The sequence below is a fragment of the Lepisosteus platostomus genome, chromosome 9 (genome assembly GCF_059453375.1).
Source record: "Lepisosteus platostomus isolate fLepPlt1 chromosome 9, fLepPlt1.hap1, whole genome shotgun sequence".
NCBI classification, from domain to species: domain Eukaryota; kingdom Metazoa; phylum Chordata; class Actinopteri; order Semionotiformes; family Lepisosteidae; genus Lepisosteus; species Lepisosteus platostomus.
This window is the reverse complement of record NC_142619.1, coordinates 28,376,673-28,391,301: the sequence shown is the minus strand read 5'-3', so window position 1 is coordinate 28,391,301 and position 14,629 is coordinate 28,376,673. Positions and strand designations below refer to the sequence as shown.

At 44.2% G+C, this 14,629-nt stretch overlaps 1 protein-coding gene across 4 annotated transcripts in view; it reads left to right on the top strand.

The window, feature by feature from the left end:
* Positions 1 to 14,629, top strand: part of frs2a (fibroblast growth factor receptor substrate 2a) — a 50,007-nt gene that overhangs the window by 30,423 nt on the left and 4,955 nt on the right. For 2 of the 4 annotated variants that reach the window (XM_088644585.1, XM_088644587.1), the window contains exons 2-6: positions 9,682 to 9,781; positions 10,575 to 10,666; positions 11,973 to 12,159; positions 13,308 to 13,466; positions 14,366 to 14,529. In XM_088644585.1, coding sequence (XP_088500711.1) covers positions 10,601 to 10,666; positions 11,973 to 12,159; positions 13,308 to 13,466; positions 14,366 to 14,529 — 576 coding nt within the window. In that variant the 5' untranslated portion in view covers positions 9,682 to 9,781; positions 10,575 to 10,600. Of the gene's footprint in view, positions 1 to 4,632; positions 4,780 to 9,681; positions 9,782 to 10,574; positions 10,667 to 11,972; positions 12,160 to 12,863; positions 12,917 to 13,307; positions 13,467 to 14,365; positions 14,530 to 14,629 lie in introns of those variants that run through there. The other 2 variants (XM_088644586.1, XM_088644588.1) reach the window with 2 other exon arrangements.

Genomic DNA, 14,629 nt, shown 5'->3' with positions numbered 1-14,629 from the left:
GCAAGGAAATTGGATGATGAAAGAAAAATAGTAACGTTCTCTTTTTTGTTGCATTGACAGAATTTTGCAAAAAAAAACTTATTTTACCCATGTTTTAGTTGAGTTCTCTAGCTCAGAAATGTTTTGCAAATAAACTTCAAAATGAACTGCATAAACCCTGCCCCTCCCCTCTTCCCCCAGTCCTGTCTTGCTTTTCTGTTTTGCTTAGTCCTGGCTCCTTGCTAAATTCCTAAACTTGTTAACCAATTAGAAATGAAAACGTCTCGCCAAAAGTTGCTTGTCAGACGTTTTTATTTTAAGTTCAATAAACTGGTATCAGCAATGACTGAGAGCAGAGTTAATTAAAAACTGCACAACTGATAAAGTGGGCAGTTTTATCAGTAGTAATTTGAAATTTCATAAAAGACAACTTCTTATAGTTTCATACGTTGATATTTGCGGTGACCAAAACTATTCGTGGCCCGTAGGTGAATTTGTTTAACCCTCACACAGAGATGGCCTTTTCTAATGTAGGAGGTGGTGAAAGACACAAGTCTTCACTTAATCACTTTTCTAACCACTCATCCAGTACAGGGGCGCAGGGGAGTGAGTGGGAGCTTCTCCCAGCAGGCAGCGGTGCAAGGCAGGGTACGTCTGAGCCGGGACAACAGTCTATCGCAGGACAGACACAGACACGCACACACTACAAAAGATAACTTTCTTAAAAGCTTTAAAAAAAATACAGAACCACATTGCGAAACATTGACAATGCGAATGCAATCATGCCCAAAAATGAAGTAATCCTATATAATGCCACACGCTTATAATAAATGGCATCGTAAGAAATGTTGGAAGTGAGAGAAGGGCGTTTGGCCCTATCTGCCGTGCAGCTTTTAGTAGCTTACTGATCCCAACAGTTCTTAGCTCTGGCAACCTGCTTAAAATTTCTCTTTGCAATTTGCTTTATACCCTACTGCTCGTCCCAAAAGATCTGGAAGTGCTTTACATACAGGGGGACTCTCTTCATCTCTCGCAGCAGACCAGGTGGAAAGGTGAGGAATTGCTTCACCAGCTGAATTGTAGGTCAGCCAGACAGTTCAAGCCCAGGGCAGAACACAGCCAGGACACAGCAGAGTCTCTCTCTCTCCAGGGAGATTATGCACAAGAGGAGGCCCTTCAGCCCATCTAGCCCTTTTGGAAGTGAGAGGCTAACCGCAGAAGCCAAGGCATCGGCTGTGACAACATGGCTAGGCAGCTTGCTCCAGACTCCCCCGATCCTCTGCTTCTATACAGTGAGTCTAACGTTGCTGTGGGACGCATAATGGCCAAGTAGTTGAGATGATAACATCTCATCTGAAGGATGGCGTCTCATACAGCATAATCTTGCCCGCCTCTGTACCAGGGCATTGTTTTTTTTTTAAGAATCGTGGGCCACAGGGAGGAACGCCACCTGCTGTTCCACCAACACCTCGTATAGCAACAACCTTTTTGTCTTGGCACATCTTGCTTCGCTTCTTATGTCTGACAGTATCCAGGTAGATGGTGGTAACATTTCTGCTTACAGAAGTTTAAAGGTTTTGCTTGCTAATGTTCTTAGTATTGGACTCCTAATTGCAGGTTTGTCAGTTTACAAAATCAGGAAAAATATTTTATCTGCAGTGTTAAATGTTTTTCATTATCATACTTCCAAAAAGCTGTATGTCTCTTCCAGTCGGCTGAAGATGGCGTTTCTTGACCATACTTTTAGAAGGAGAATCGAGATGTATTTTAGGAAGCAAGTTTCTTGGGGAAAAACTGTAACATCTTGCAACTATGAAGAAACATTTATCCTCAAAAATTATAGAATCACTCCCTTCTTATGTTCTGGGCTTGACCTGAAATATGTGGCATACTGGATAATTTTTTGAAGATTTGGTTATTGCAGTGGAATATTGAGGATGGTTCTGGCCGGGCTATAATATTTTAAACGCAGTTTTTAATGAAAGGTTCTATTGTACTGATTACAAAGTAAAATAAGGAAGAGCTGGTTTTTGCTTGAAGTGATCGATTGTCTAAATGTCATTATGTAGCCAGTTTTGTTAGATTCCTTTCCCGTATCATACACTATTCCAAAGAATCGCTTGCTCGGATAAAAAGGCTGAAAAATTGAAAGTCTTGTCTTGTTCAGCTCGCGCTCTTAATTTGACTTAAATTAGTTTTTAAGTTAAATGAGTTAACTGACCTTATTTTCTTATCAAGACCTGACAGCCCGGGGGCCATATTCACCTTCCGGGTTTCTGCGCTCGGCCATGCCGGTATGCCCGCTCCAACCTGGGACCACCGCGGGGGGGATCTCCCAGCTGTAGCCAACGGAGAGTTGGATTGTCAACGATGCAGGGGGCTGGCCTTCTTCGTCCGCCCGGATCGAGGAATCGCGCTTTCCCGCCCGACGGAGCGCGGCGTGGCTTGGCGCCGGGGCCGGCGGCTGGGCTCGTGCGGTCGGCGACCCGGCAGCGATTCGAGCCCCGGCCCGCGCTCGCCGCCCGCCCCGTCTCCGGTCATCCCGGCTCCCTTTTGTGTGGCTAGTTGTTTCGGGCCTCAAGTCCAAGCACTTCACCGGTTCGGCAGTTCGCAGAGTTCCTGAGTGGAGTTGGTTGCGGAACGTTTGCGCTGGCAAGCAAAGCAGTCGCCAGCCCTTGATGGTTAACATCTTCAGCGAAGCAGTCTTGCCGTTTTCGGAGCTCGGATGGGTTTTTGGCTTCCGGAAGGGGTGGGGGGGCAGTCGAGTGTTCTGGGTATGGGGTTGGCGCAGGTGGCCGGTGTCCTTTACTGGCCTGTTTTATCCCTGCGCTCGGCTGGCTCTGGGATGCAGGCGTCTGGGGAGGGGGAGGCAGGTGTCTCTCTTAGCCAGATGCAGTAGAGTCCTCCGTTTCTGTCTTGGAGAGCCTTGTGAGCCTCATAGAAAATATTGTCAAGATGCTCACTGGCCACCCCTGTACGTTTTCTCGCTGGAGCGTCATCATTCCAAGACCCCGATTTAAAGTCCGAAACAAGAAGGGGCATTCTAGGTTCTTTCATTTATCAGCAGCTAGGGACCTTGTGAAAGGCTTTGAGCAGTCTGAATAAAGCCTACACCGGCCAGTTTAGTCCTTCCCTACAGGTCTGGGGCTGCTTCCCTGTCCACCTTCAAGGCTGGGATTAGGAGCCCCTGTTGTAATAAGAGGGGATGGACTGAAGATCACTGTGTAAAATATTCTTTAGTTTTAAATCATCCGTCTGTCTCAGTGGCAGAGTCGCCCTTCAGATTTTGGGTAAGTCTGCGGCGTCTAGCTACAGTATATCAGGTGTGAATCGGCACCAACAGAGTGTTTGATGGAGCAAGCAGAAACGTATGCAGTCTGAAAGGAAAGTAAAGCAAAAACACTTTAATCTGTGAGGCAGTACTGCCGTTATCGATTGTTTTTGTTGAGTTGTTGGAGCTGTCTTACCACCAGCCGTCAGTGTCTGTATTTTTGCGTTTTTGGGTTATGATGGATTCCCCTGTAGAGTATCAGTAATTGAATAAAAGGGCCTACTAGGAGACTAAAGCTATTTTAACAGCAGCCAGCTCTCCTAGTAAACTCCTGATGCAGGTCTGGAGAGGCAAGGGAATCTGGGTGTGGACACGGAGACAGGCAGCTTGAAATGCTCTTCACTGACTTGACTTGAGTCACTGGGCAGTGCTACTTTATTCCTGGGAAATGATGCTTTTTATCGCTCTCACCACCCTAACGTCAGTACCTACAGTACATTACAGCGCAAGGCTTGGCTGCAGTGATTCCCTTTGGGATTTTTGCTAATCCCTGGAGCACCTCAATCCCTCTTCCCTGTCCATCCTCTTACTGTACTTTTTAAGTTACATTTAAGCAATCGCAAGGTTAATGTATATATGATACTGAGTTACTGTATGTATGATCGTTGAACTGCGATTTCCGCAAGAGCTTGATTTATTTATTTATTTTTCAGAGCACATGATTTGTTGGTGCGAGTTCCAGACTTCTTTGAAGTATTTCGATAATTTTCATTTGGTTGTTGTCTATGTATTGAGTCTGTTTTCATGTTTTATATTTCAAACTTTTTTTTTGTACAGGAGTAGGAAAATCATCTCCACAAATTTGTTTTTGGTTTTGTTTTGCGAAGGACTTTCCTTTCCGCTCCCAAGCAGCAGGAAGGATTCTGTCTCTTGGAACGCTTGTGAATACAAACCTTTCCCTGTTTCGGATTTGAGGATCATAATTTTATGTAGTTCTGTATAGCATGACGTCAGTCAAATGAACTTATTTGAAATATGAAACTGTCGAATAATCAAGACGGCAAATGTTTACAGCAAAATGTGGTCACAGTCAGATAGGGTTACATCCTTAATAACCCACTTCTGCTACCTACCCCCGTTTGACATTGTTTATTTATTAAGAGCTTTGTTTTCCATACCATCAGGAGCCATTATTTTTCATTTAAACATACGAGCACAAACAAATCCATTCTGCTCTGTTTTTGTGCACGCGCCTGTCTCAGGTTATTGACATGGTTGAGAGGTTTATCTAAGCTGTTGCAATCTGGGTGAAACTCGTGTGTGGGTGTACGTAGATGGAGGTGTGGCCAGACTTCAATCAAGGGTATGTATTTATGAGCAGCAACTACATATTTGCTAGAGGCAACTATGTGCTTTACAAAACAAAGGGTTTGAAAGCAGACATGGAAGATAAATTTCCCTGTTGGTGTCATTGGACTTGGAAGTTCACGGCTCCTTCCCGCAGAGCGAACGCTGACCCTAAATCTCAGGTCAGTATTGTAGGAGAGAGGGAGGGGTTCTGGGCACGGGTGCCACTCATTGGCGCTTCTGTTCTTACACAGAATCAGTTGTGCTCATGTAGAGCGCTCCCTCAGAGGCTGGGGCCTGGCTCTGTGCCCCGATATTGTGCCTTTTCCTGACGCGCGGCAATCCGGCTGCCCAAGAACAGCACCGCAGCAGGAATACGGCGAAGAATGTCTGCTGCAGGGGCTCTTCATTTCAAAGAGCTTTTAGTTTGTTTTAGATAGCATGCTCTTACAAGGTGGGTTGTTTATTTTAAAGATGGGTGCCTCTCTGGTTGAGAACTGTTATCTATATAGCTATCTTAACTAGCTCTTTATCAGGCTGGCAAGCTGGGGAAAATAAGGACCTCTTTAAGTATGAGCTCTTTGCCTGTGAAGTGCTCTGAATCATGCCAAATTGCTACCTATCTTGGTCCTTTCAGTTCCCACAAAGAACAGAGATCAGCGATGTCCTACCTGAGAACCATGATGTATTTCTATTGCCAAATTTAACACATAGGTCCACTGTTTTTGTTGGATGAAATATTCCAGAGAAGAGAAAAAAAAAAGGTGCATATTTTCTAGGAGAGTAGCCAGTATCTACATTAATTATGAAACTATGCGCTGTAGCATAGGGATTATTACTGTGGAGCCAGGGCTGCTTCTGTGGTAATTGTTGATCAAAGTGGTTAACCCTTTTTAGACTGCTTTTCCCTTCCACGCTGCTAGCCTATTTCTTACGGACCTTTTATGTCCGTAATTATGTCCGTTACCGCTGAAAAACCACTGTCTTACAAGAATTTCAAGAGTTCCATCATCAAACCAGGGTAGAACGTGCTGAAGTCCTTACTGAAGAAGTACCGGCACTCGTCAGAGGGCGTCTTGAGCAGTGTGATCCCGGGCGTCGAGGGTTCGAGCACGATAGCTGACAGTGAGCAGATTCCACAAGTGGGAAGGCACAGTTGTTGGGGTGCAGGCAGTGTGGACATGGGGGGACCTGACCAGGGCTCTCCCGGCTCTCGGTAAACAGCGCCGATGGGTGAGGGGTGCGCCTCTGATCCCATCCCAAGCGGCTTGGAGGAGCGCCCATACTTCCTCGTTCTCTCCTGTGTGCGGCTGTGGGGTTCCATCAACTAGAAGCACAAACAAAATGTCGATTCTGGATTTATTCAAAAAAGGCTAATTTTATTAATGAGTAATAATTCCTAATGTCTAAAAGTGGTGTAGATTGTTTTCAATCCGGTAGAGTACCCCCACAGTAAAATAATATATATCTAATATATATCTTCCAGGGTTTATGGATAAAGCTAAAAATGAAAAAAATGGGCAGTACATTGAGACTGTCTAAAATTATACAGCTGTACAGTTGTTGTTGCAACTCAATTCATCAGACGGGATTCATTTTGAGCAGTTTTTTCACAAATAATTGCTGTTCCTGAAATCCTGTATCTTTCAACCAGTAGATTGCCCAAGACGTGTGTGTGCAGAAAAACATGAACATTACTTTGTGGAGGAGTGTTAATCATCTTCTATTTAATCGCGGGGCACAAACCAAACTGCAGTATGTTTCGACAAGGGGTATTCCTGGTTTCATAAAGGCAAAAAAAATATTTGAAGGAGTTACTTTACATCAGTGCACTCAGTTCTAAAGTGCTATTATGTACTGCAGGAAGGAAAAATGTTATGGCTCGAAGAGAACATGGGTTCAGTGGAGTCTTTGGATGGTATTACTACCCTAGTGAAAGATGAACTAATTCGGTTCTTATATTTGTTCTTTGAGGTTGAATTGTATGTTTAGTTTTTCAGATCCTTTGCCAAAGGACTTGTGTAGTGCAAACATTATCCAGATGCAGTCACACCTGAGGGATTCCACTGGGAATGCAGGCAGTCATAAGCATACCTTGTCCAGATTGGTTAAACCCTGAGAAAGCAACGAAACAAGGAAAAACAAGTTGGTGCTGCACTAATGTGGGGATGCACAGCATAGTCCTGACATCGCTTTCAGATTCTGAACAAGTTGGGCTGCACAGGTCTTGGGATCCCTTTCGCAGTTGTCTTGAGCAGCGAGCACATGCTAATTAAACCCTAATTCGTCTATTCCTTGAGGAACTGTGTATGCTTGGGGTGAGGATAATTCTCCCATCCAGCTCTGCGTCTGTGGAGTCTACCTGAAAAAAGGCTCTATCGGGTCGATTTTATTTAACCTGTTTTTAAGCAGACGGCCCATTTTTCTTTTTTTACATTTTATTTTAGGGAACAAAACAAAACCATTTTACATATGAACAACCATTATTCAGCCTTACACCGCAGGCACAAATTCCAGATGGCGAATTTTTAATGTCCAGGCTTAAAATATCGAAGTCCTCCATTTAACATAGTTTCTGTAAAGTCTGATGTCTTGCTTAAAAATACACATTTCGCTGTCCACCGTTTGTTTGTTTCTCATTATAGTCTATAGATCTACAGACTGAATAGAGGGGAGTGTAAAATACTCCGAATAAGAGTATAGGGTGAGTCTTCTCTGAGCTGATGAGCCTCCGTATACGCTTTCACTTCTCACCAGGTCTTTTTCTCCCGAATAATTGTGACTTGTGTGATCCTTTGTGGGAATCGCGTGTCCCCACATTCACAGCCTGAATGGTCCCGGCCGAGTACTTGAGAAATGTTCAGAGACTTGTCATCCCTGTGCCAGCAGAGGATTTCAGGAGTACTGGCAGAAAACGCAGGTACAGGACCAGAGCACCTCGACAATAGTGTCTCGAGAACCTGGAGTAAAGGGAGGGTTTTTTTCCCCCTTGTTTTCTCTCCAAGTCGAGTACTGAGCCTTTCCGCACGAGCGCGCACACTGATATCGATGAGAGGCTTGAGAAGGTGTGTTGCAGGTTTGTTTAAACGTGCAAAAACAATTTAGCAAAAAGAAACTAAAGACATCAGGAAGTCTTCTTCAGTGTTTGCAGTTGCCGGTTTCTGACAGGGTGATCTGTGTTGCGCTTAATGCAGTCTGTGCCTAGAGCGTTGAACATAGGTTCCTAGCAGCATGGCGATTTTGATTGCTACAGCTCGTTTTCGGTGAACACGCCTGTACAATCATGCACAGTGCTGTAGGTTATTGATCAACAAAAAAGCAAACAAAAGACAATTTGAGCGTCAAAGGTGTGTAAGTAACCTGTGTATTTGTCAGACTCCGTTAACTAACAATAATCTGCATGCCTATTTTGAACATTTGAAAGAAGCCCCATATTTCTTAAGACGCAAATTCTTTGGAGGCCGGTTTTTGTTAGCAATTAATAAATACTTTTAGATTTTCTTGTGAGGTGTATCCAAAGAGGTTTTGTTATCGAGGCTCATTTCAGGACAGAACCGAGACAGAATGCAAGTAGCAAGTAAAGGTGCTAGCCTTCTGAGTTAAGTGACCCATTATACTTGGGGCTGCTGTGGAGCCCATACATAGTCCATGTAGTTTGTCCTTTCAGTAAATGAGGAGAAATAGTCCTTGGAATGAAGCGATGCCCCCTTGCAGTGATTCTGTCCACTACTCTTCTGTCCTGTCCTCGTTTCTCAGAGAGATGAGACCTCTTCACTCTTCTATCCTGACACGTGGCCCATGGGAGTGTTTATGTAGCACAGGAACCGGGATGTCATGAAAACATGTAATTGGTGGAATAAACCAATAAAGAGACAGAAGAGAGAGAGTTGCATTTCTGCTGTAATTACAGTTGCATGGATTGGTGTTAAACATTGCAGAGTTCAAACTTGCCTAAACGATTCCAGTGTTTACGGAAAGGCTTGAGGGCCTGGGGTGTTTTTCGGCTGTGGAAAATGGAAAATGTATTCCTTTCTGAAAGGAGTGGGTTGCTGGTAGAAGTTCTTGAGAAACGGAAAGCTGATGAAACAGGCTGGGGCTTCTGCTGTTAGTGGAATGCGCAGGGGAAGCGCTTTCCTGGAAGGCAGCTTGCCGAGAAGTTCGTGGCCCCGTGAGAGGATGGCGATGCCCCCGCCACCACTCGCTGGCGACGACACCGGCACCGCTGAGAGCTGCAGACCGGGCGCCAGGGGGGAAAGCACAGGAATCAGGAATGAGGGATTACTGTACACTATACAGTGAACCCTTATGGGGGGGAAAATAGTGGTTTCTACACCCAGTGGTATTAAATTGCATGTCGCCATTGTATCATCTGAGGTTTTGAGGGTGTTGCTGGAATGCCAGTGGACTGTTTTGAAAGAGCTGCGACAGTCGCGCAGCTTGCTGGGATGCTGACAGTCCAGTACATTGTTGCAGTCGCGATGATGATGATTGTGAGTTTGGGGGTCTCTTAGCTTAGCAGACTGTCACAGACTGCTGTGTCAGGGCTCATGGCGTGCGCTTTTGTTGTGCATTTCCGGAGATACTGCTAGTTCTTGTCTTAAAAAACAGCCTGCAGACATGCTTGCGTCACAATGTGTTGTTTTGCCCTTCAAATCCAGAAAGAAATGGGATCAGATGTTTTCCTGTCTTTTAAAAGTCTGTAAAAAGTTCTTCCATAATTGAATTTTTATTTTGTCGTCTAGAAGTAGCAGGCCATTGAACAGCTTCATTGCCAAGCAGCTGGGGAACTCTGAATTTGCAATTTCACATTATGTAGGAGGTATAATTGCGTTGTGCAATTTTATATTATGTAAGAGAAAGAGGTTCCTTTACCTTCAAATGTCTCTGAAAGCACTGGACATGAAACAAGATATCACGCCTACAACCTTTTTTCCTCTGGAATTAAGTAGTTTTTTTTTCAGGGGGAAAAATAACATTTGAAGATTTGTTTTTCTCCAACTTAGTTACTTAGTTGTGGTATTCAGTATTATGATTTATAATGTCTACTATGCACAGTGCAAATGAGATCTCGCTTTTTTTTTCAGGCTCACATCATCAGAAGTGTGGTGGCGTGATGGTACAGTGAAGTATGACTGTGGTCCAGGTGCTGGGCAAGGGACCAGGAATATTGATGGCCAGATCTAGGTATGTTCCCGGACTGACAGAGCCCCTGGTGCCACCTGCTGGACATACAAGGGCAGTACAGCAGGAACAGTGGAGGATCAATATCGTGCCCCAGAGACAGTGCATTATCAGAAAACAGACTCATGACACTAATGAGTAATGAGAGGTATTTCTCCTGTATGTTACTACTTACCGCATGGTAATAGTGATCTCCCGGTTGTTCTAAAAACATCAGGATTTGGATTTGTCACAGTAAACGAAGTAAACACAACCGTTTTGTCTTCCTGTAAGTCAAGGTGGGTGTGACTTACTGGTGAACCTCTTGTATGGAAGAAAAAAACCCACCATTTACTTCGTAATCTTCAGTGCCTTTATGAGTCCACATGAGTTTCGGGTATATCTGAGCTTAAAGGCAAAGCAGTAAAAAGAACTTAATGAAGCATTCCAACCAAGGCTCATAACTTCAGGCTCTCAGCTGCTTGACATTTCTTTCCAGAATGATAAGCTGTAACCCTGTGGAATTTTCCTTTAGACCCTACCGCCATTATGAGAAACAACGCATGTGTTTGCTAACTAAGTATTGTGTTAATTTTGGTTAGTGTACTTTGTGAACATTTTACGCATTGAAAGGGTATGAGGGTGTGTGATTCTGTCCTCAATCAATTCTAACTCAATTTTAATGTTGCCTTTTCATCTATCTGTATTGATCATTTTTGTGGGTTTTATAACAGTCTGTATTGTGTTGCCTGCACTATCCTTAGTGTCATTGATGTCTGTCTGCCTAAGGTGAATGTTTTTCTCTTTTGTTTTTCAGAGATCAAATGGTCTTCTGAAGAAGCCATGGGTAGCTGCTGTAGCTGTCCAGATAAAGAGTCTATCCCAGATAACCATCAAAACAAGTTTAAGGTGGGTCTGAGCTCAAGGCGCAAGTGAGTGTGACATCATTCTGTGAAATGATTGTAAACAAGTTCAGCAGCTCTGGCTGGGCTAGTCAGCTGTTTGTTTACGAAATCTGTTTAAAGGCATCTCAGAACTGGAACAATTTGCTAGGGCACACTGTTAATCCTGATATGTTTCCTGAAGCAATCTTTTTCTGTCGGAGCTTTGAAATACTTTCATTACTTTTACCACTGATGTAGGTTGTGTGTTTTCAACTAAATAAAATTGAATGCGCATCTGTTGTTTAGTTGTAAGCTGTGTCAATTGAGAAATAAAAGTGTTTGCTGTCACCTATTATTGTGAGTTTTTGTCCTGGTTTAGAATCTGCCTCTGCTCCAGGCTGGAGCTGGAGTGAATCTAAATTGCAAAGTGGATACTTTGTACAAGCATTGCAGTCCAGGGCTCTCGGATTCGGTTCCTTAAGAGTATTGTCTTTCCTGGTTTTTGTTCTACCTCGAGTAGTCAATAAACATTTTTTTCTAAATTGGACACACACAGGATTTTTCTGAAGCTCTTTTACAGTTGATTACACGTGATGTTATCCTCATTAAAAGTATGGTTACCTCACAGCCTGGTTAAAAGTGTTAGTTTTGCTGACAAATAATTGAGCCAGGTATGTAACTGAGAACAGACACTCTAGCAACTGTGCTTGAGACCCAATTTGTAAGGCTGCTACAGGGTTTAAAGGCTCTGTGGTGCCCGGGAGAGCTGTCGTCTCAGCTTCAGTCTTCAGTTTGTTTTGCCTCTGCTCTCAATGACTTAACCGAATTGGTCGTTTTTATGATTACAATTGATTATATTTCAAGTACCCACAAGAATGAGTTAGCCATATACTGTAGGTTTGTATTTTTAAAACAAGATCTGAATTATTCTTTTTATACCTCCCCAAATTTAAAACTAAGAATAGTCTCTGATAGTAGCTAACAACTAGCTACTAATGAGTTGGTCCATTACCACAGCAGCCCTCCTACCAACGCATGGTGGACGGGGCTATTTTCCTACGAAACACGTGGATTAGGACTTAATCTGCCATGTTCTGTGCTGGGAGTCCCACAGTCCCGACAGCAGGTTATCTGATGCGGGAGGACTGCCGCAGCTCTCGCTGCCGGGTAGTCGCTGGGGCTCCCCTGCCTGTGCTGCCGCCACTTGGGGTGGGGGAGGAGTCTTAAGCCTCGCCCGGCAGATGATTTGAACCAGCAACAGTCTGGATTTCAGGGCTTGTCTGCCATTTTTCGCCCATACCGTACCTTACTTTTCCTTCCCGCCTCCCAAGGTGACCAACGTGGACGACGATGGCAACGAGCTGGGCTCTGGCGTGATGGAGCTGACGGAGACGGAGCTGATTTTGCACACCCGCAAACGCGACGCCGTGAAGTGGCCTTACCTCTGCCTCCGGCGCTACGGATACGACTCCAACCTCTTCTCCTTCGAGAGCGGGAGGCGGTGCCAGACTGGCCAAGGTACGCGCCGGTGCACCTGTACACGCCTCGGTGTTCGGGAGCTCTTCCTTCAGTACTTGCCTGTGACCGAGTCGCGGTTCCTGCATTCCTGTCGTTTCAGAGCGTCCACGCACAAATCCGTTCACACACGAGGTAATGCCTAATGACAGTAATCATCCCTCTGCACGTGCTTCAATGTCTAATCCTCACTCGCTGCAGAGCTCTGGCTGTGTTAAATGGGTGGTAATAAATTATAGATGCTACAGTGGGTGTCGAAAAAGATTTGCAAACGTTTATCATTTTCAGCCAACATGTTATTAACAATGATCTACGAAGACTATTGGTGCCATCTTTCGGAACTGTACAATGTAATCTGTTAAAATGTAGTACTGTGGTGTTATAGTGGAAATATTAAGCTCTGTAGCTTTCTAACACAAGGGTTAATAAGGCTAATGTGCTGTTTAGGGAAACTAAACTATGACAATTTTACTGTCTGTAATCATTTTTCCTCCATAACGTGGGAAGGCAAAAATGACAAAACGGTGCCTGCAAATTCTTCCAGTTAGTTTGAGGCAATTTGAGCACTGCTGTGCTCACACCATGCAGGGTACCTGCATCTGCCAGAATTGTCAGTGTCTTTTCAGTATCTCTTTTTACAACACGTGACTGATGGACTGTGTCATTGTTAATGTGAGAATGTCAACTTTAACTTAATGCTTACAAAGGATGAGCAAATGAGAGCTGGGCCTGGACATAACTGGTATTTGTACTAGTAATGGTAAGTTGGTCTGCCTGCGCTGTTCGCAACAATTTGGAGCAATACTGGAGAGTTTTACAGTATTGCTGTTTGCAGTGAACACTATTGCTGGACCAGTCATAGGTGGATGTTACTTGTGTGTTACAAAACATTTTTTTATTAGTCATATCTTAGCTTAGTTGTTTTGTGTTGTTCACCCAGAAGATGTTTTCTTGAGCCTTTATTTTTGTTTCCTCCGTTTTGCTTTTTTTGTTGTTTTTGAGTGTCAGGGTCAGCAGAAACCATAAACCAGTGTTTTTTGTGCATTTGTGTGTGTTTGCGATCGTGTTGGTGTAATGTTTCTCTTTTGCGTGAATTCTTGTTTTCATGTTGACTTCAGGGGGAAAACAGTTTCTGTTGTGTTCATTTTTAGGTATATTTGCATTTAAATGTGCCCGTGCAGAGGAGATATTCAACATGCTCCAGGAAATCATGCAAAATAACAGTATAAGTGTGGTGGAGGAACCAGTGATGGAGAGAAACCCCAGCCAGACAGACCCAGACATCCCCAGGACACCCCGAACCCCAACTAGTAAGTGAGCCAGGGAGGTGGTAACCGCTGAGTAATCTCTATGTGAGTTGAATTGAAAGCAGCAGCAGCCCAACTTTGCTGTATTAGGCAGAGATGCAGAGATGTAGTTGTCCTCGGCCAGTTTTCTTTCAGAGTGGTTTTGTCAGTAGCAAGGTCGATGTAGCAATTTGTACTCCAGCCGAGAGGAACCTGTAGTCCTTTTAAAAGGCGGAGCGGTGGCTCTGTGGCTAAGGATCTGCACCTGTGGCTGGAAGGTTGCCGGTTCAAATCCTGTGTCCGGCAGAGGAATCCTACTCCGTTGGGCCTCTGAGCAAGGCCCTTAACCCCAACTGCTCCAGGGGCGCCGTATAATGGCTGACCCTGTGCTCCGACCCCAAGCTTCTCTCCCTGTCTGTGTCTCATGGAGAGCAAGTTGGGGTGTGCGAAAAGACAAAGTCCTAATGCAAGAAATTATATGTGGCTTATAAAGTGATCTTATCTTATCTTAAAAGGTTGTTGTGTGAGCCATGAACCAAAGGGAGAAATTGACTTTGTTTCAGAGGTGTATTCACTCACCCTGCTCTCGGTTTTTATTTGCCTTCTGAAAAGACCACGTGTGCTATAACAAAAGAGACAGTACATTGTTTTCCATTATCTAAAATATATTGGAGTGGTGTTTATTTTGCTTTCATAGCCTTTTCCTCTTTAATAAAAAAGTGTTTTTTTTTCATTCAGATGCTGTAATTTGAAATATGACCATAGGTATAGTCTTGTGAATCAAACTATTCTCAAATATCCAAATCTAACATTCATACCTTACTGGGCATTAAAATCCACAGTCCATACCTGCAGTGTCCGTGAGTTTCTTTGACCTTCATGGGGCTTTCTGTTGATTTTGTTTTTTTTGTGTGTTGTTTCAGCTCCGGGTTTCGTGGCTTCCACACTGCCCAATGGGTGCCCACGGTACCCCTCCTTCGGCGACGCCTCATCACGCCCCTCCAGCAGACACCCCTCGGTGGGGAGCACCCGGCTTCCCTCCGTGGGAGAGGAGTCAACACATCCTCTCTTGGTCGCCGATGAACCGGTAATAAAATTTCCACATCACAATTTTAACAGCAGATCATGTCTTGCTTATACTTGCATTATTCTCATTGGGGAATATTGCGTTATTGTCTACTGCCAAT